General features: G+C 38.7%; 1 protein-coding gene across 15 annotated transcripts in view; it reads right to left on the bottom strand.

The window, feature by feature from the left end:
- Positions 1-18,016, bottom strand: part of DCLK2 (doublecortin like kinase 2) — a 246,421-nt gene that overhangs the window by 217,773 nt on the left and 10,632 nt on the right. For all 15 annotated transcript variants that reach the window (XR_007402338.1, XM_049094197.1, XM_049094199.1 and 12 more), the window contains exon 2: positions 4,634-4,968. Coding sequence is in view for 14 of the 15 variants with exons in the window: in XM_049094197.1 (XP_048950154.1) it covers positions 4,634-4,968 (335 nt within the window). In the remaining variant the exon portion in view is untranslated. The remainder of the gene's footprint in view (positions 1-4,633; positions 4,969-18,016) is intronic.

Here is an 18,016-nt window from a genome sequence, read left to right as displayed (position 1 = left end):
TTTCAATGGCCATGACTATATTCTACAGTAATATCAATTAGTTGTTGTCTATATTAGGGATTTTAAATTGTTTTCAATCTTTTGCTCTTATTGCTGAAATGAAAATTCCTATGCATAATTATATTTACATTTCAGGTTATTTTGGATAAATTCCTAGAACTTAATTTACAAGTTCAAATAGCAAGAACATTTGTATAATTGCACAAAACAAATTGCTTTCCATAAAGATTATGAAATGCATACTTCCATCATTCTTTGAAAATGCCAATTCACTGCATATCCACAAATAATAAACATTTTTAAAAACCTGTCCATTTTAAATATCAAAAATATCCCATTGCTCTAATTTTTTTAGAGATAGAATTATAAATACTAAGTATAAAAATGTTCAATCTTTTCAAGTAGTCTGTGTCCTTTTTTACCCATCTTGCATTACAATGTTGTTTTTTTCATTTTAAACTACTCTAAGGGCAGCCCAGGTGGCTCAGCGGTTTAGCAATCTCATGAATAAATATATAAATAATTTTTTTAAAGATTTTATTTATTCATTCATGAGAGGCACACAGAGAGGGAGAGGCAGAGACACAGGCAGAGGGAGAAGCAGGCTCCATGCAGAGAGCCCGACGTGGGACTCGATCCCGGGGTCTCCAGGATCACACCCCAGGCTGCAGGCGGCACTAAACTGCTGCACCACCGGGGCTGCCCAATAAATTTTTTTAAAAAAATAAAATAAAATAAACTACTATAACTCAATATAAAAGATATAAACCTTGCTTATGACATCTAGAAGTTTTTATATTTTACGTTGTCCAGTCAACCTTCCCCTTGTGATTTTCCACAATTTTTATGCTTAGAAAAATCCTTTCCCATTTCAACCTATTGACATATTTTCTTTTAGTTCTTTTGTTTCATTTGACATCTATATTTTCTTTTTTTTTTTGACATCTATATTTTCAAAACACCTGGAATTTATTTTTGCTATGGTATAAGGATGATGATTTAATATCTGGTAGCGTAAGAGCCCATTAATCATTATTTCCAAAATTTTCCTGCCTCTTTTTCCAGATTAGCTTTTGAAATCACTTAGGTTATTCTTCCCTCCACCCCCAAAAAATCTCATTTAGATTCTTATTGAAATTGAAATTAAACTATAAATTAAAATTAAGGAGAATATATAGAAGAACGTTGAATAGTGGTGCTGCCAGACGATTATCCCATAGAAACGAGACAGTCATAGAAATACTTCCAGTGGTGTATGTATTTGTTTACACCAAATACATAGGCTTTTTGTTTCAGATAGTATTTTTTAGAAGTGTATTAGAGAACTCACCTTCCATTTGTTACAGAATCTTTAACTGAATGTCAATTTTGTATTTTATCAAATGTCTCTGTAGCATTTCTGGGATTCCATGTACCATTATGCTTTATTCTCTAGATCTCATGTATAAAGATGTTTCTTTCTTTAGTTCCTGTCATTAAGTCCTACTCTTAGCAATGTAGTCTTCTTTAATATGTGGTTTATTTGGGGTTGCTTGTGCTTTAGTTAACATTTTTACATATTGATATTTCTAGTCTGGAGTCTTTCTGAAGATACTTTTTTTTGGATAATTATTAAAATTTCAATGATTACCCATTTCAATTAGATGTTCAACTTCTGCATTTCACTTCCATTTTCCCTGAATAATATTCATTTAGAGATTTCTAAGTCAGAGTCTCAATTTTTAAAATCTCATCTGCATTTACTGTTCATATGACATTCAGGTTTTTGAATTTGGCATATTTATGATTTCCATTTTTCTTTTTGTTAAGTGTCTTAAATGTTTGTCTCTATATTTCCTGTCTTCCTGTGTCAACCAAGAATTAGTTATTTGACTTAACCAAATCTTTTATTCTAATTCATTTTCATTTACTTGCAGAATGAATCTTAAGTTGTTTTGTGTCGTGCTGTGCTATTAACTCACTTTTTAAAGCGTCTATTTCCATTCATCCTGTGAAACCTATCTTGGGCAGACTGCTATGAAGTGTCATGCTTTCCAATAGTCTATTTAATTAATCAGAAAAGTCATTATAACCTTACTCTACTGGAATTTTTAGAACCTATTTTTTTTAAATTTTGTTTATGTTTCAGGAGGCAATCGACTAACTAGATCTGGTGTTAGGAAATTAGAAAACTACTTTGTGTTTTTCCAGAAGGCACTGCTCCAGTGTTTCATTCTTAGCACCATACCAGCTGAACACTTCAGAATAAATTAAGTGTGTTATAGGGAGAAAACAAAATGGGATGAAGAAACAAACTGAATGCTGGAAACTATAATGTTTAACACAGTGTGAATACAAACAATTTAATGAAATTAGGAAAAAATACACTTCAGAAGCTACGTGTTTCTCTTTAGAAATGATAATCTAATTGTGGCAAAACTCAATATTCGTGCATTCTTGAAATTTGCCCAATTTTTCTTATTAGCCCATTACATTTCCTAGTATGTTATTACCATAATTTGGCTTGCTTTTTCCTATGTAATTTGTGTATATTTTTCAGAAATGTTGATTAACGGGGCATCTGGGTGTTTCAGTTGGTTAAGTGTCAGACTCTTGATTTCAGTTCAGGTCATGATCTCAGGGGTTGTGACGCTGAACCCCATTTCGGGCTGTGTGCTGGGTGTGGAGCCTACTTGGAATTCTCTCTCCCTCTCCCTCTTCTCCACCCCCCTCCACACACACGTGCACTATCTCTCTCTTAAAAAAACAAAAAAAAAACAAAACAAAAAAAACAGAAAAGAAATCCTGATTAAATAGCTCCCCACTGTGCCCTATGAAATTCACACAGACATTCTTATGAAAGTAATTTTTTGGTTTTTTTTGGTTTTTTTTTTTAATTTTTTAAAATTTTTATTTATTTATGATAGTCATCACAGAGAGAGAGAGAGAGAGAGAGGCAGAGACACAGGCAGAGGGAGAAGCAGGCTCCATGCACCAGGAACCCGACGTGGGACTCGATCCTGGGTCTCCAGGATCGCACCCTGGGCCAAAGGCAGGCGCTAAACTGCTGCGCCACCCAGGGATCCCTATGAAAGTACTTTTTTGAAATGCATTTTCCATATCACATGTAGGTGGGGAGGAAAGGCTTTTCTAAAAATGTTAAATATCTTTAATTTTGACTCCTGTGATTTACCAAACCCATAATCACTCTACTAGTCAATAGGTGTTCTTATTCTTAAACAGAGAACCTCTCATTTAATATAGGAAGCCTCTTGAAGTTACACTTTTCCCTCGAAGTCTACATTTCCCTGACATCCAAAAAATAAGTAATCCAATTAAAAAATGGGCAAAAGACATGAATAGATATTTTTCAAAAGAAGATATACAGATGGCCAACAGACACATGAAAAGATGCTCAACATCAGTCTTCATCAGGGAAATACAAATCAAAACTACAGTAAGATACCATCTCACACCTGTCAGAATGGTTAAAATAAAAAACACAAGAAACAGCAGTGTTGGCAAGGATGTGGATTAAAAGGAACCCTCTTACACTGTTGGCAGGACTGCAAAATGGTGCAGCCATTCTGGAAAATGCACGGAAGTCATTCAAAAAGTTAAAATTTGAACTACCATATGATCCAGCAATTACACTAGAGGTATTTACCCAAAGAATACAAAGATACTAATTCAAAGGGATACGTGCACTCAGATAGTTATAGCGGCACTGTCAACGATAGCCAAATTATGGCAAGAGCCCAAGTGTCCATTGTGGTATATACTTGTGGTATATATGTACAATAAAATATTACTCAGCCATGAAAAAAAATGAAATCTTGCCATTTGGAACAACATGGTTGGAGCTAGAGAGTATTATGCTAAGCAAAATAAGCCAGAGAAAGACAAAATGCCATATGATTTCACTCATATAGAAATTTAAAAAACGGGATCCCTGGGTGGCGCAGCAGTTTGGCGCTTGCCTTTGGCCCAGGGCACAATCCTGGAGACCCGGGATCGAATCCCATGTCGGGTTCCCGGTGCATGGAGCCTGCTTCTCCCTCTGCCTGTGTCTCTGCCTCTCTGTGTGTGTGACTATCATAAATAAATAAAAATTAAAAAAAAAAAGAAATTTAAGAAACAAATAAGGAACAGAAAATAGAGAGAGAGAGGCAAACCAAGAAACGGACTCTCAACAACAGAGAACAAACTGGTGGTTACCAGAGGGGAGGTGGGTGGGGACAGGGGATGTGGATTAAGGAGGGCACTTGCAATGAACACCGGGTATTGTATAGAAGTGCTGAATCGCTATACTGTACAGTGGAAACTAATACCATGCCGTATGTTAACTGGAATTATTTAAATACAAACTAAAAAAAAAAGTTGTTTACATTTGCCTTTCAGTGACCATAAGAAGTATAGACTTCTCCACACTTTTGAGATATTTGAGCAAAGACATAGGTAAGCCACTTACATTTTTCATGATAAAAGCTAATACACACACACACACACACACACACACACACACCCCTCTCAAATAGGAGTACTAGAATAATTTCTAGAGACTACAAAACTCTTACTGTCAAGTATGCAATCACCATGACACGGGGACAGTTTAAAAGTAAGATGGAGAGCTGGGGGCTAGTAAACGTCTTACCTGCTTTCCGTCCAGTGTGCAGAGCCTCTTGACCACCCCTGAATCTAGTTTAATGGCTTCGGTGATATCTGTCAAGACCTGTTCAAAGGAATGAGCAGTCTTCTTATTTAGAAGGATCCGCACAGCTTTTCTAGGCTTCACTCCACTTCGAATCACAGTCACTAATTTGGGTTTGATGAAATCTTTACTTTCTTTCACTTCACTCTTCACGGAGGAGGGAGCAGCCAAGGCTCGAGTTGTCCCACCCTTGATGTTCACAGACCAGTTCGGGTTAATATTTTTGGTGTAATCAACTTTACGAAATGGTTCATTTGATGCACACACGTAACTCTCACCTAAAAAGCAAAAAATCAGTTTTATTAGAATGATTATCCCCACCACAGAAGCACTGTATCTTAAGAACAAAGGCTGGAGACCCATTAAGTGAACTCCTAAACTTAACAGGTTCACTGAAAGGGGGATTCACATCCTTTTCCTTGGCATTCTGCATACTACCTTCCCTTTCTATTTAAACATCTGGATTGGTTTTGAGAGAGGGAATAACACACATTACAGAATGAAAGCACTAGACAAATAAGACAAGAAAGACTTGGGCTTTACTCTGATCAAATACATCACCCTGTATAATTCCTCTGCACTTTGGTTCCTATTATCATTGTCTATGACTTGAAGCTGTTGAATCAGCTGAATTCTAGAGTACTTCCTAATCCCCAAACCATTCACTAACGTAACTTTAAAAAAAAAATCTCATTCTAAAAGAAATAATTATATCACAAAATAATATATATATAATAATATATCCATAGAAAGAAATAAAACCATTTTTCTCCTTTCAACTACAAATTTCAGTCCTAATTGAAGAATGATGGCTCCATCTTCACATAGCTGCCTAAAATATATTTAGTCGTAGTATCATTGAAGAAAGAGGGATCCCTGGGTGGCTCAGCGGTTTCGCGCCTGCCTTTGGCCCAGGGCGTGAATCTGGAGTCCCGGGATCGAGTCCCACGTCGGGCTCCCGGTGTGGAGCCTGCTTCTCCCTCTGCCTGTATCTCTACCCCTCTCTCTCTCTCTCTCTCTCTCATGAATAAATAAATAAATCTTTAAAAAAAATAAAATAAATAATCTTTTAACAAAATAAAAATGTGTTCATTATTCATGCTGCCTTCTGCTTAATTTTTATTGAGTAAAACACTAAAACTATACTATTTATCCATTGGTTTACTAACTCAATGTTCATTACTTTTAAGTTCCAAAATTATAGTTGGAAAAATAATGATTTTTATAATTATATGTTGAAAATCATAATTCATAATTATATGTTTAAAAATCATAATTTTTCTTTCAGGAAACTCAGAAGTCACCCAATTCTTTTATCCTCACCTGTTTGGCACACAAAGCAAGAGGATTACACTCTAAGATTTTCTCTAAGATACCCTCTAACTCAAAAAGAATCAGGTACTTTTTCACATATTCAGTATAACAGTCTCGCACTTAATAGAATAATTATATGATACAAGCCTTAAGTGCGGTTCATGCTTAAAACAAAAATAACCAAAAACAGTAAAAGGCAATTCCTGAGGAAAAATTAATATAAATATCATATTTAACTATTATCAGGATGTTCTTAAAATCCTGATGAATGGAGAACTTAGAGACTCCCAAAGGCACATGAACAATTCAGTAACAGATCAGGCATATAAGAAGGGCCTAAAAAGAGGAGTAATGCCTTCTATTTAAAGGCAAAATTATGCCACTGTCCAAGAAAACTGGGGAACCAGTCACAGGTTCTACTGCTGCTTCCACACCACTAATCTGAAAGCTAGCACAACCATCGCCATTTAGATAGAGATTTTCCATCTCTGTAGGTTTATCTAAAATGACTTTTCACAGTGTAATCATCTGGGAAAATGGCATGTAATTTCAAATACATATGAATTTAATAAAATAGCACTATACATCACATGCATTTATAAAGAGCAAAAATAAACACTTGTGATTTTGCTTTAATTTTATAGAGAACACAAGACTCATGTTGCAAAGCTCTAAATAAAATTTAATTACATGTTCTGACTCAAAATATTAAGATGGAAGAAGGAAAAGGAAATTTCAGTAAAAGACAGTAAATTTTTTTTTTAAGGGCAGGGAGCTGTCAGCTGAGGAAAAGCCTTTTCTCAATATAAAGGGAAAACACAGTGCTAAAAAGAAACAAAACAAGAGGAAATTTAGTATGTCGGATTTCCTTGATCAACCCTGCACAGTTGACATATCAACGAGATGAGCTGCCTTTTAAATTCATCTGTATTTTGCTTCTTTATACTGGTTCAGGACATCAGAATGAAAATAGGTAAAGGATGTCTGTCTTTTGGGCAATTTACACGTTTAATGCAATCCCTATCAAAATACCATGGACTTTCTTCAGAGAGTTAGAACAAATTATTTTAAGATTTGTGTGGAATCAGAAAAGACCCCGAATAGCCAGGGGAATTTTAAAAAAGAAAACCATATCTGGGGGCATCACAATGCCAGATTTCAGGTTGTACTACAAAGCTGTGGTCATCAAGACAGTGTGGTACTGGCACAAAAACAGACACATAGATCAGTGGAACAGAATAGAGAATCCAGAAGTGGACCCTGAACTTTATGGGCAACTAATATTCGATAAAGGAGGAAAGACTATCCATTGGAAGAAAGACAGTCTCTTCAATAAATGGTGCTGGGGAAATTGGACATCCACATGCAGAAGAATGAAACTAGACCACTCTCCTTCACCATACACAAAGATAAACTCAAAATGGATGAAAGATCTAAATGTGAGACAAGATTCCATCAAAATTCTAGCGGAGAACACAGGCAACACCCTTTTTGAACTCGGCCACAGTAACGTCTTGCAAGATACATCCACGAAGGCAAAAGAAACAAAAGCAAAAATGAACTATTGGGACTTCATCAAGATAAGAAGCTTTTGCACAGCAAAGGATACAGTCAACAAAATTCAAAGACAACCTACAGGATGGGAGAAGATATTTGCAAATGACATATCAGATAAAGGGCTAGTTTCCAAGATCTATAAAGAACTTCTTAAACTCAACAGCAAAGAAACAAACAATCCAATCATGAAATGGGCAAAAGACATGAAGAGAAATCTCACAGAGGAAGACATAGACATGGCCAACATGCACATGAGAAAATGCTCTGCATCACTTGCCATCAGGGAAATACAAATCAAAACCACAATGAGATCCCACCTCATACCAGTGAGAATGGGGAAAATTAACAAGGCAGGAAACCACAAATGTTGGAGAGGATGCAGAGAAAAGGGAACCCTTTTACACTGTTGGTGGGAATGTGAACTGGTGCAGCCACTCTGGGAAACTGTGTGGAGGTTCCTCAAAGAGATAAAAATAGACCTGCCCTACAACCCAGCAATTGCACTGTTGGGGATTTACCCCAAAGATACGGATGCAGTGAAACGCCGGGACACCTGCACCCCGATGTTTCTAGCAGCAATGTCCACAATAGCCAAACTGTGGAAGGAGCCTTGGTGTCCATCGAAAGATAAAGGGACAAAGAAGCTGTGGTCTATGTATACAATGGAATATTCCTCAGCCATTAGAAACGACAAATACCCACCATTTGTTTCAACGTGGATGGAACTGGAGGGTATTATGCTGAGTGAAGTAAGTCAATCAGAGAAGGACAAACATTATATGGTCTCATTCATTTGGGGAATACAAAAAATAGTGAAAGGGAATATAAGGGAAGGGAGAAGAAATGTGTGGGAAATATCAGAAAGGGAGACAGAACATAAAGACTCCTAACTCTGGGAAACAACTAGGGGTGGTGGAAGGGGAGGAGGGCGGGGGGTGGGGGTGAATGGGTGACGGGCACTGAGGGGGGCACTTGACGGGATGAGCACTGGGTGTTATTCTGTATGTTGGCAAATTGAACACCAATAAAAAATAAATTTATTATAAAAAAAGGATGTCTGTCTTTTAATTTGTTTATATGTAGTTACAGATACATTTTAATTCCTTCTCTCTCCTCCTCCCTTCATATTGTTTCTATTAAAAACTCCTACATCAGTTCTATAATATGTAAAGTTTTGAACCAGCAGATACCCATGTTGGCATCCTTGGCATACCACATTTCAGCACAATGGTTCAAGACACAGTTTTGAGGTCACACCTGTGATTCCATATACTGGGCACATAAAGCCCTGCAATAGAGAGGTCATACCTTGGTAACCACAGCAACCAAGATACCCAGGCTAGCTTCCTTTGTGATGTCCCCACCCTGATCAAACAATCTCCTGATGGTAATTTTGTCAATTACATAGATTTGCCTATTAGGAGAGAACATGTTGACAAAACAATTTAAGATTTTGGTTCCGTGGGTAGTTATAGCTCTTGCTGTTAACAAAACAGCAAATTATTATTGTTAGGTGCTAAGCACCTGTAAGATTGATTAGAACCAATCAGCCACCCTTCAACCAGATTCTTGCTACTATAGAGATATGTTACCCCCCCACCAACTTGTCACTTCCTCCTTCCTTCCCATCCTGGTAGGAACATTACTTCCCTGAAACTTACTCAGCTAGAAACCTTAGGCATCATCCTTCACTCTTCTGGCTTCCCTATATACTACATTTTGAAATCAAGCTCTGTCCATTCTATTTTCTAAATATTTCTCAAAACTGTCCACCCTCTGAGCTCTCACCACCACCCACTGCCTACTTGGATCAATGCAAGAATCTTGTGTTTTCTGCTCATTCCCCAATAACATAACAAACAGCAGCGCATTTTATGCTATTGATACAGCTGAAAGTAATTCTAAAGTAATGAATTCTTCATTCTAAAGTAATGAATTTTATATACTTGTAAAATACTACATCCTGAAAGGATTTTTTTTTAAAAGATTTATTTATTCATTCATGAGAGACACAGAGAGAGAGAAAGAGGCAGAGACACAGGCAGAGGGAGAAGCAGGCTCCGTGCAGAGAGCCCGATGTGGGACTCGATCCCAGGACTCGATCCTGGGACTCCAGGATCATGCCCTGAGCCAAAGGCAGGCGCCAAACCACTGAGCCACCCAGGGATCCCCTGAAAGGATTTTTAAAAGGATTTTTGCCAGGGATCCCTGGGTGGCTCAGCGGTTTGGCGCCTGCCTTTGCTCCAAGGTGCGATCCTGGAGTCCTGGGATCAAGTCCCACGTCAGGCTCCCGGCATGGAGCCTGCTTCTCCCTCTGCCTCCCTCTCTCATGAATAAATAAATAAAAATTAAAAAAAGAAGTGTTTTAAAATAAAAAATAAATAAATAAATAAATAAATAAATAAATGGATTTTTGCCAATACAAACTATATTCACCCAAGAAAGGAAAAGATAAGCATCTCATTTATAAATTAGAGTTAAACTAATATATAAACATGCACATACAGATATAATACACACATAAATACGAAAAATAAAACTGTCTCTTTAGTCCAGAATTGATCTGACATTAACAGCTAGATCTCAATATTATCATAAGCTGCTCTGATGCTCAGACTGACCTGTGTTCTTCTCTGGGATATAATCCCATAGAATATCTGTATCAAATAAAGTCACTCTGAGACTATGGTAAAGTGACACAAAAACAAGTTCACTGTACAGTCCACTAAATACCAGATATCCCTCTCTTGCACTCAATGAGTGACTGCCACTTTTTTTTTCAATTACAGCTTTTTCCTCAATCTACTCTGTGCTCTTGTAAGATTTAATGAAATGCTCAAAGAATTGTCCTTCCTTAACAGCACCCAATACAGAGCAAGTCCTTGCTTCCCCCAGACCCTTCCTGAAATTATCCAACCAAAGCCCAAATTCTATGATAAGTCTAACACCAGCTTACTGAGATCCCCTATGGTATCATACAATGTCCATTCTCTTTGCTGCAATGAGTAATAAACTCAACTGGTTCAACTATAGGTATATGCTTGATGGTCTCTGACTAAAGGAAACTAAGATACACACAAAACACTCATTATCTTTCCTTCTTCCCATGAGCAGTTCTTTGACTTAACAGTTCTTTAACCACAGGAGTTTAGGGGGAAGTCATTTTGGAAATTATGATCACGTGAATACTATATAAAAAAAATTTGCTTTACGTAGAGAAAGAAGATAGGGTAGAAGCATACAGGTAATTATAAAACCTAACTGTTTTCATACACAACAGAATAGGAAATCTTTGAATTTCCTTTAAGATTCTACAATGGCAGAGCTACGGCTTCTTAGCACTGGCATTTGTTCAGAGACACTTTCATAGTTAGCAGGTGGTCAAATTAAGTTCTACAATGGTGCAATACAAACTGCATATTAACCATTAACGTTCATCCTTCCTCAACCCAAGAATATGCCTTTTCTTTAAGAGACAAGAGAATATTAAATGCTAGGAACTCCTCAATGTCCTGTCTCTGAAAACCTTCATCCCTACAAATGTTTTTCAGACTGTGCCAAATTTTTCCACCTTGTCTCCCTTTTCAGCAATAGGATAGCCACCTCCTATCGGATGTTGAGTCCCTCTACATGTTTCTGTGTCCTCATGCTGCAGTTTCAGAGACATTCTTCTTCTCTCCTCCATTGAACTAGGTAGCCCTCACTACAGGATTAGATACAAATACCTCCCACCTTGAACACACACAGATCCTCCCTCTCTTCATTCCTCATCCCACTCTACCTAATGTGCTTTTGGCTTCCATTCACTGCTGAGTTAAAAAGCTCTCCTCATCTATTTTTTCCTCATTTCTTCACCCCCTGTTTGCTCTTAGGCCACTGTGGCATCACTTTTGCTCTCTGCATTCCCCTGGCTGGAACACCCTGACCCCTGAACAGGTCTTTCCTAACTGCCAAATGCAAAGCACATCTTCCAAAAATCACTGGGTGTCTTCTGAGGACACTGGACACTAGTCATGATTTTCTCTTGCAAATCCTTTTTCCCTCAGCTTCCACAATCTGATTTCTTTTGGTTTATACCTCTTACTTCTCTAGTTGCTCCTTCCTGGTATGCTTTTTCAGGGTCCTCTTCTCCCACCCATCTACTTCATACTCCTTAGACACTCTGTAGGCAGTTGAATTCAACCCCATGGCTTCAAATACCACCTTTATCCTGAGGACATTTCCAGCCTACTCTTTTCTCTTGACTTCAAGCCACTTACTGAGCATCTATACTAGATTATCTATGGATATCCCACATGCTACTGTCTAAAACTAACTTTACTCCCCATTATTGCTACCTTGGCCTCAAACTCTCCTCTTCCTGAATTCCCCAACTTACTGAATGAAATCATTGCCTAAACAAAAGTCAAGACTCCTGCTTCCCGGGCAGCCCCAGTGGCGCAGCTGTTTGGCGCAGCGGTTTGGCGCCGCCTGCAGCCTGGGGTGTGATCCTGGAGACCTGGGATCGAATCCCACATCGGGCTCCCTGCATGAGCCTCCTTCTCCCTCTCCCTCTCCCTGTGTCTCTGCCTCTGTGTCTATGAATAAATAAATAAAATCTTAAAAAAAAAAAAAAAAGACTCCTGCCTCCCTTCTCCCTTCCCTACATTCAACAGAACTGGCAAAGCTGTTGACCTCAGTCTAAGCACCTCTGGAATCTATCCTCTTTGACTTTGCGTTCTTTCATTTCTCCTTGGATTAGAGTAGTTAAGCTCCCTTTGGGGCCTCACCTCCTCATCCTCCACATAGCTGTCACAGCAAATTTTTAGAAATTGTAGATTTGATGTCTTTTGCCCGCTTCATTGCTTTTAGAATAAAGACCAAACTCCTCAGCACATCACACACTTCCACTCTCATTCCCACCACTTTCCCACAGGTTCCTAACTTAGTGTCATACAAGTATATTTGCAATTTCCTTCCAAACTCATCATACCCTCTTGTTCTCATTGCTTCTTGTATGTCTGAAATAACCTTCCTCCTCCTCCCATCTTGTCTCTTTTTTTTTTTTTTTAAGATTTTATTTATTTACTCATGAAGGACAGAGGCGGGAGGAGATGGGCAGAGACACAGGCAGAGGGAGAAGCAGGCTCCATGCAGGGAGCCCAATTCGGACTCGATCCTGGGTCTCCAGAATCAGGGCTGGGCTGAAGGTGGTGCTAAACTGCTGAGCCACCTGGGCTGCCCTCATCTTGTCTCTCTTTAACTGACCAATCATGATTAATCACTCTTGGCAAGGAAGTAAAGCAATAGAAACTTTTGCATATTACTGCTGCAGGGGTTTTTAATTGGTTCAATCGCCTAGGAAAAACAGGCTTAATCCCCTAGAAAAACATTATCTAATATTAAGTTTACAACATACACATCATAGGACCCAGGAATCCACCCCAGGAAAATATCCTGGAAAAACTCATGCACATGGACAGTAGTGTGTGTTTGCGAAAGCATTGCTCAACAGTCAAACATGAAAAATCAATCCACAAGTCCAACAATAGGAAAACAGATACAGAGATTGTGGTGTGGTCATATGTACTACTTATACAGTAATGAAAATGACCAAACAAGAGCTGTAAGCAACAACTTGGATGAATTTTACAAATAATAGTGGGAAAGGATGACAAAAGACTATAGGTAGTGAGATTCAATTTCTCTAGAGTTCAAAACAGGAAAAACTAACTGTATCAATCAGGGATGCCAGAGATCCCTGGGTGGCTCAGCAGTTTAGTGCCTGCCTTTGGCCTAGGGCCTGATCCTGGAGTCCCGGGATCAAGTCCCACATCAGGCTCCCTGCATGGAGCCTGTTTCTCCCTTTGCCTGTGTCTCTGTCTCTCTGTGCCTCTCATGAATAAATAAATAAAATCTTTCAAAAAAAAAATTCTCTTCTAAAAAAAAAAATATCAGGGATGCCTTCATTGGTGATAAAAATATAGATAAAAGCAAGAGTCAAGCCTCTGTTATCTTGGGAAGAACTGTAACCAGGAAGGGACACAGGAAGAAGTTCTCGGATTCTGGCAACACTGCTTCTTGACATGGCTGGTCACAAAGGTCTTCACTTTGTAACTCACTGGGCTATATATGTAAATGAATCTTCATAATTTTAAAATAAAAAAATTTTAATTGCATTCTTCTTATACCCCAAGCTTACAATGTATCAATTTCTCATAATCATTTATTCTTTCTCTCTTCCAATGGTTCTTTAAATATTTATTTATTTATTTATTTGAGAGAGAGCGAGCATGCACTTGAGTGGGGTGAGGGGCAGAAGGAGAAGCAGGCCCTCCACTGAGCAAGGAGCCCAATGTGGGGCTCCATCCTAGGACCCCAGAATCATGACCTGAGCCAAAGGCAGATGCTTAACTAACAAGCCACTCAGGCACCCCTCTTCCAATGGTTCTTGATGGAGAATTTTTTTTTTTAAGATTTTATTTATTTATCCGTAAGAGACACAGAGGGAGGCAGAGACACAGGCAGAGGGAGAAGCAGGCTCCATGCAGGGAACCCAATACGGGACTCAATCCAAGGACCCCAGGATCACACTCTGAGCCAAAGGCAGATACTCAACTGCTGAGCCACCCAGGCGTCCTGAGAATTTCTTTAATCAGGTGATTTTGCTGTATAAATACAGATGCTCAGCCCTTACTACAGCTCAACTGAATCACTGGAAGATGGGACCAGAACATGTAAGGGTTTTTAATTTCACAAGTTACTCTGAAAACAACCTCTCATTACAAACCACAACCTAGATTAGAAGCTAGATTCTAATTTCTAATTCTAATTCTAATTCTAATTCTAATTTCAAACCTAGATTTGAAAAAACTGACTTTATCTTTTTCATACTCTAGCACAATACCTGGTATATAACAGGTATTCAAAACATGTTTGCCAAGGTAATGATGAAAATGCAAACTTCTGGGGATCCCTGGGTGGCTCAGCAGTTTAGCACCTGCCGTCAGCCCTGGTGTGATCCTGGAGTCCTGGGATCCAGTCCCTTGTCCAGCTCCCTGCAAGGAGACTGCTTCTCCCTCTGCCTGTGTCTCTGCCTCTCTCTCTCATGAATAAATAAAATCTTAAAAAAAAAAAAAAAAGAAAGAAAAGAGAGAGAAAGAAAAGAAAAAAGAAAAGAAAAGAAAATGCAAACTTCCATCTCTCATGGAGATCTCATTGCCTTACTTCTAGGTAAAACATTTGCACAGTATAGTTGTTTGTTTACACAGAATGACCCTGGGAGGCTCAGGGTCAGGCTCCTGAAAGATGTCAAGCATGATTGGAGACATTCTTAGGTTATGCCAGCCCACCAAAAGGCAACCTAAGGGATATATGGGGAAAAAAGCAGGATATGAAGGCTGCCTAGTATCTACCAATCTTTTTAATTCGTTTCAGATCATCAAGGCTTCAAGAGTCCAGAGTACACACTTATTTTTTTTAAATTCAAGTATAGGGCAGCCCGGGTGGCTCAGCAGTTTAGCACCGCCTTGAGCCCAGGTTGTGGTCCTGGAGACCAGGGATCGAGTCCCACATCGGGCTCTCTGCATGGAGCCTGCTTCTGCCTCTGCCTGTGTCTCTGCCTCTGTGTGTGTGTGTGTGTGTGTGTGTGTGTGTGTGTGTGTCTCATGAATAAACAAAATCTAAATAAATAAATAAATAAATATTCAAGTATAATTAGCATACAGTGTTGTATTAGTTTTAAGCGGACAGGGCGTTTTTTTAGTTCAATAAATGTAATGTGTCTTTCAATAAAGGGAATAGGCATGTGTGTACTTATATATAAGAATATATTTGTATATATACATACACTATTTTTATTAGCTAACTCACAGTAATTCCTCAACACTTAAATGCCAATTTGCTGTTAGAAATTACAAATAGTTACATTCATCTTATGCTGTTGGAACTGAACAACAGTATGTTTGGCTAGCCTACCTTTAGAGTATCTCATCTACTTCTGTTAAAATACATTAACCGCCTAACCCCACTAATTAGTCTATAATTACAAACTTTTGACATTCATGGCAGGAAATCAATTATACAAAATATGGACATTAAGATGATGCATAACTTGAAGTGGAAGCAAGCACTGAACTTTATGATACAAGCCTAAGGTGCAAGGGCTCTTCAAGCTTAGAGAAGTTTCCCTCCTCACACACGCATATTTAAATATAGTAACATAAAAATGGAAAGATGAGAGTGCCTGGGTGACCCAGCTGTTAAGCATCTGCCTTAGGCTCAAGTCATGCATGATTCCAGGGTCCTGGGATCAAGCCCCACATTGGACACCCAGCTCAACGGGGACCCCGCTTCTACCTCTGCCCCTCTGCCTGCCGCTCTTCGTGCTCATGCTCTCTCTCCCTCAAATAAATAAAATCTTTAAAAAAATAAAAAAGTAGGGGCACCTGAGTGGCTCAGTGGTTGAGCATCTGCCTTAGGCTCAGGGATTGATCCCTGGGGTCCTGGGATCAAGTCCCGTATCTGGCTCCCTGCAGGGAACCTACTTCTCCCTCTGCCTCTCTGCCTCTGTGTCTCTCACAAATAAATAAATAAAATCTTTAAAAAAAAAAAAATGGACGGACGCCCGGGTGGCTCAGCGGTTGAGCACCTGCCCCTGGCTCAGGGCGTGATCCCGCAGTCTCGGGATCGAGTCCCACATCAGGCTCCCTGCCTGGAGCCTGCTTCTCCCTCTGCCTACGTCTCTGCCTTTCTCTCTGTGCGTCTTTCATGAATAAATAAAATCTTTTAAAAAAAATGGAAAGACAAAGAGAAAAGAAAGCTTAGCCAACACTTTAGTTCTAATATTAGCAATAATCTTAGGAACCTTAATTCTTTGCTAACTTCTAAAACCAAGAGAAAAAAAAATGCTTCCAAAGGCATGTAACCAGAGAAAATAAATCTGGGTATGTTGCATCTATAAAATGGTTTGATGTCTTTCATCAAGCATAGCATTTGTGAGGCTGTCCTACTGGGTGGATTAAAATGTGCATATCTCCATCTAAGCACATCAGAGAGGAGTTCCTACGCCCATCTGGTTAAGAAAAATACAGTGAGAAGTAAGATTGATTCATTATACTGTTGTGGTAAACAACTTAGTCAGGTTTTTTACCCGAATTGTACAGAAGCCAGAATTTCAACTGATGGGGATCAGCAGAGTTACACAAAGTGCACTGCTCCGGCCTGGAAGCCTATCCCATTCTGCACTCCTCTGCTGTGTCATGGGACCACTGCTGTTGCATTCACAAGATGAACATAACAGCCTTCCCTGGGGTCAAGGCTGAGGACACAAACAGATCTTTCATCTGTGAGACCAGTGCTTTTTCAACACACCTGAAGGCAACTGTCTGAACCAAGTGACGTCCTAAAGTCATATCCAGCGGTACAGTCTGCGATACATTTCATTCGGAAAGGGGCACAAAAACTACTTTGAACATGTGAATATCTATGAAGAGGTATACCCAGAAATCCATGTTTCAGCATTGAAATTTCAGAAAAGTTTAACTGAAGACCAAAAAACTTAGGTAGAAGTAGAAACAAGAATCCTACACACCAAAAATGTAAAGCTTACTGGCTGAAAAACTGTATCTAATTTCCTGGTAGGATGGAACCTACAAATCATATCCATTATCTGTCTTTTTACTCCTCACACCAGGGCCAAGCATATTCCACGGTTTATAAGAGTTCACTATAACAATTTTTTTTTCACTATAACAATTTTAATTCTGTGCTTATTTTGATAGAACTTAAATGTTTTCATCATCTGATTCTGGAATATGTGAACAACTGCTTCTAAATCAAGTCCAGTCATGCTACTCAGTGTCCAATTTCAACTTCTTTGGTACCAAGGGGTAAATTTCACTGGGAGTTAATGAGGAAAAAGAGAAATGGACTTAATCTATGTAAAAGATGTGTTCACAGTAAGTTAAGGCCAGAGGACATAACTTTACCCTGTAGAAGTGGAGCTTTAACCGTGCAGAACTGACTCTTTACATGGCGTTCTGAAATACGGCACACTGAACTCAGTGTTCAGTGCCATGGTCACATTTGGGAACAATTTAAGATTGAGCAAAAAGTATCTGTAGCTTTACACTGCTATTTTACAGTTTTATTGATCATGCAGTTTTGTTGGTATTTACATTATCAATTTGCTTAGGTTGTGTTGGTGTACAAGATGTACAGTATACCTGCCTTTCTACCTATTTCAGTGACAATGTAATTAAAATAATTAAGGCAATATTGAACTTGTAAAAGTTAGCTGTTAGATTTTTACATTTTCATTTTTAAGTGGCCCAAATATTATAAAAGTTTAAGAAAACTGCAATCTTAAGGATGATGAGGAAGAGAGAAAATCTCAACCAAAATGCATCCATCTCATATTTCTCTCTTTTTTTTTTTTAGGGGGTGGGGAGGCAGAGGGAGAGGAAAAGAAAGAAT

The sequence above is a fragment of the Canis lupus genome, chromosome 15 (genome assembly GCF_003254725.2).
Source record: "Canis lupus dingo isolate Sandy chromosome 15, ASM325472v2, whole genome shotgun sequence".
In the NCBI taxonomy this organism is placed as follows: Eukaryota; Metazoa; Chordata; class Mammalia; order Carnivora; family Canidae; genus Canis; species Canis lupus.
This window is presented reverse-complemented; position numbering and strand designations above follow the sequence as displayed.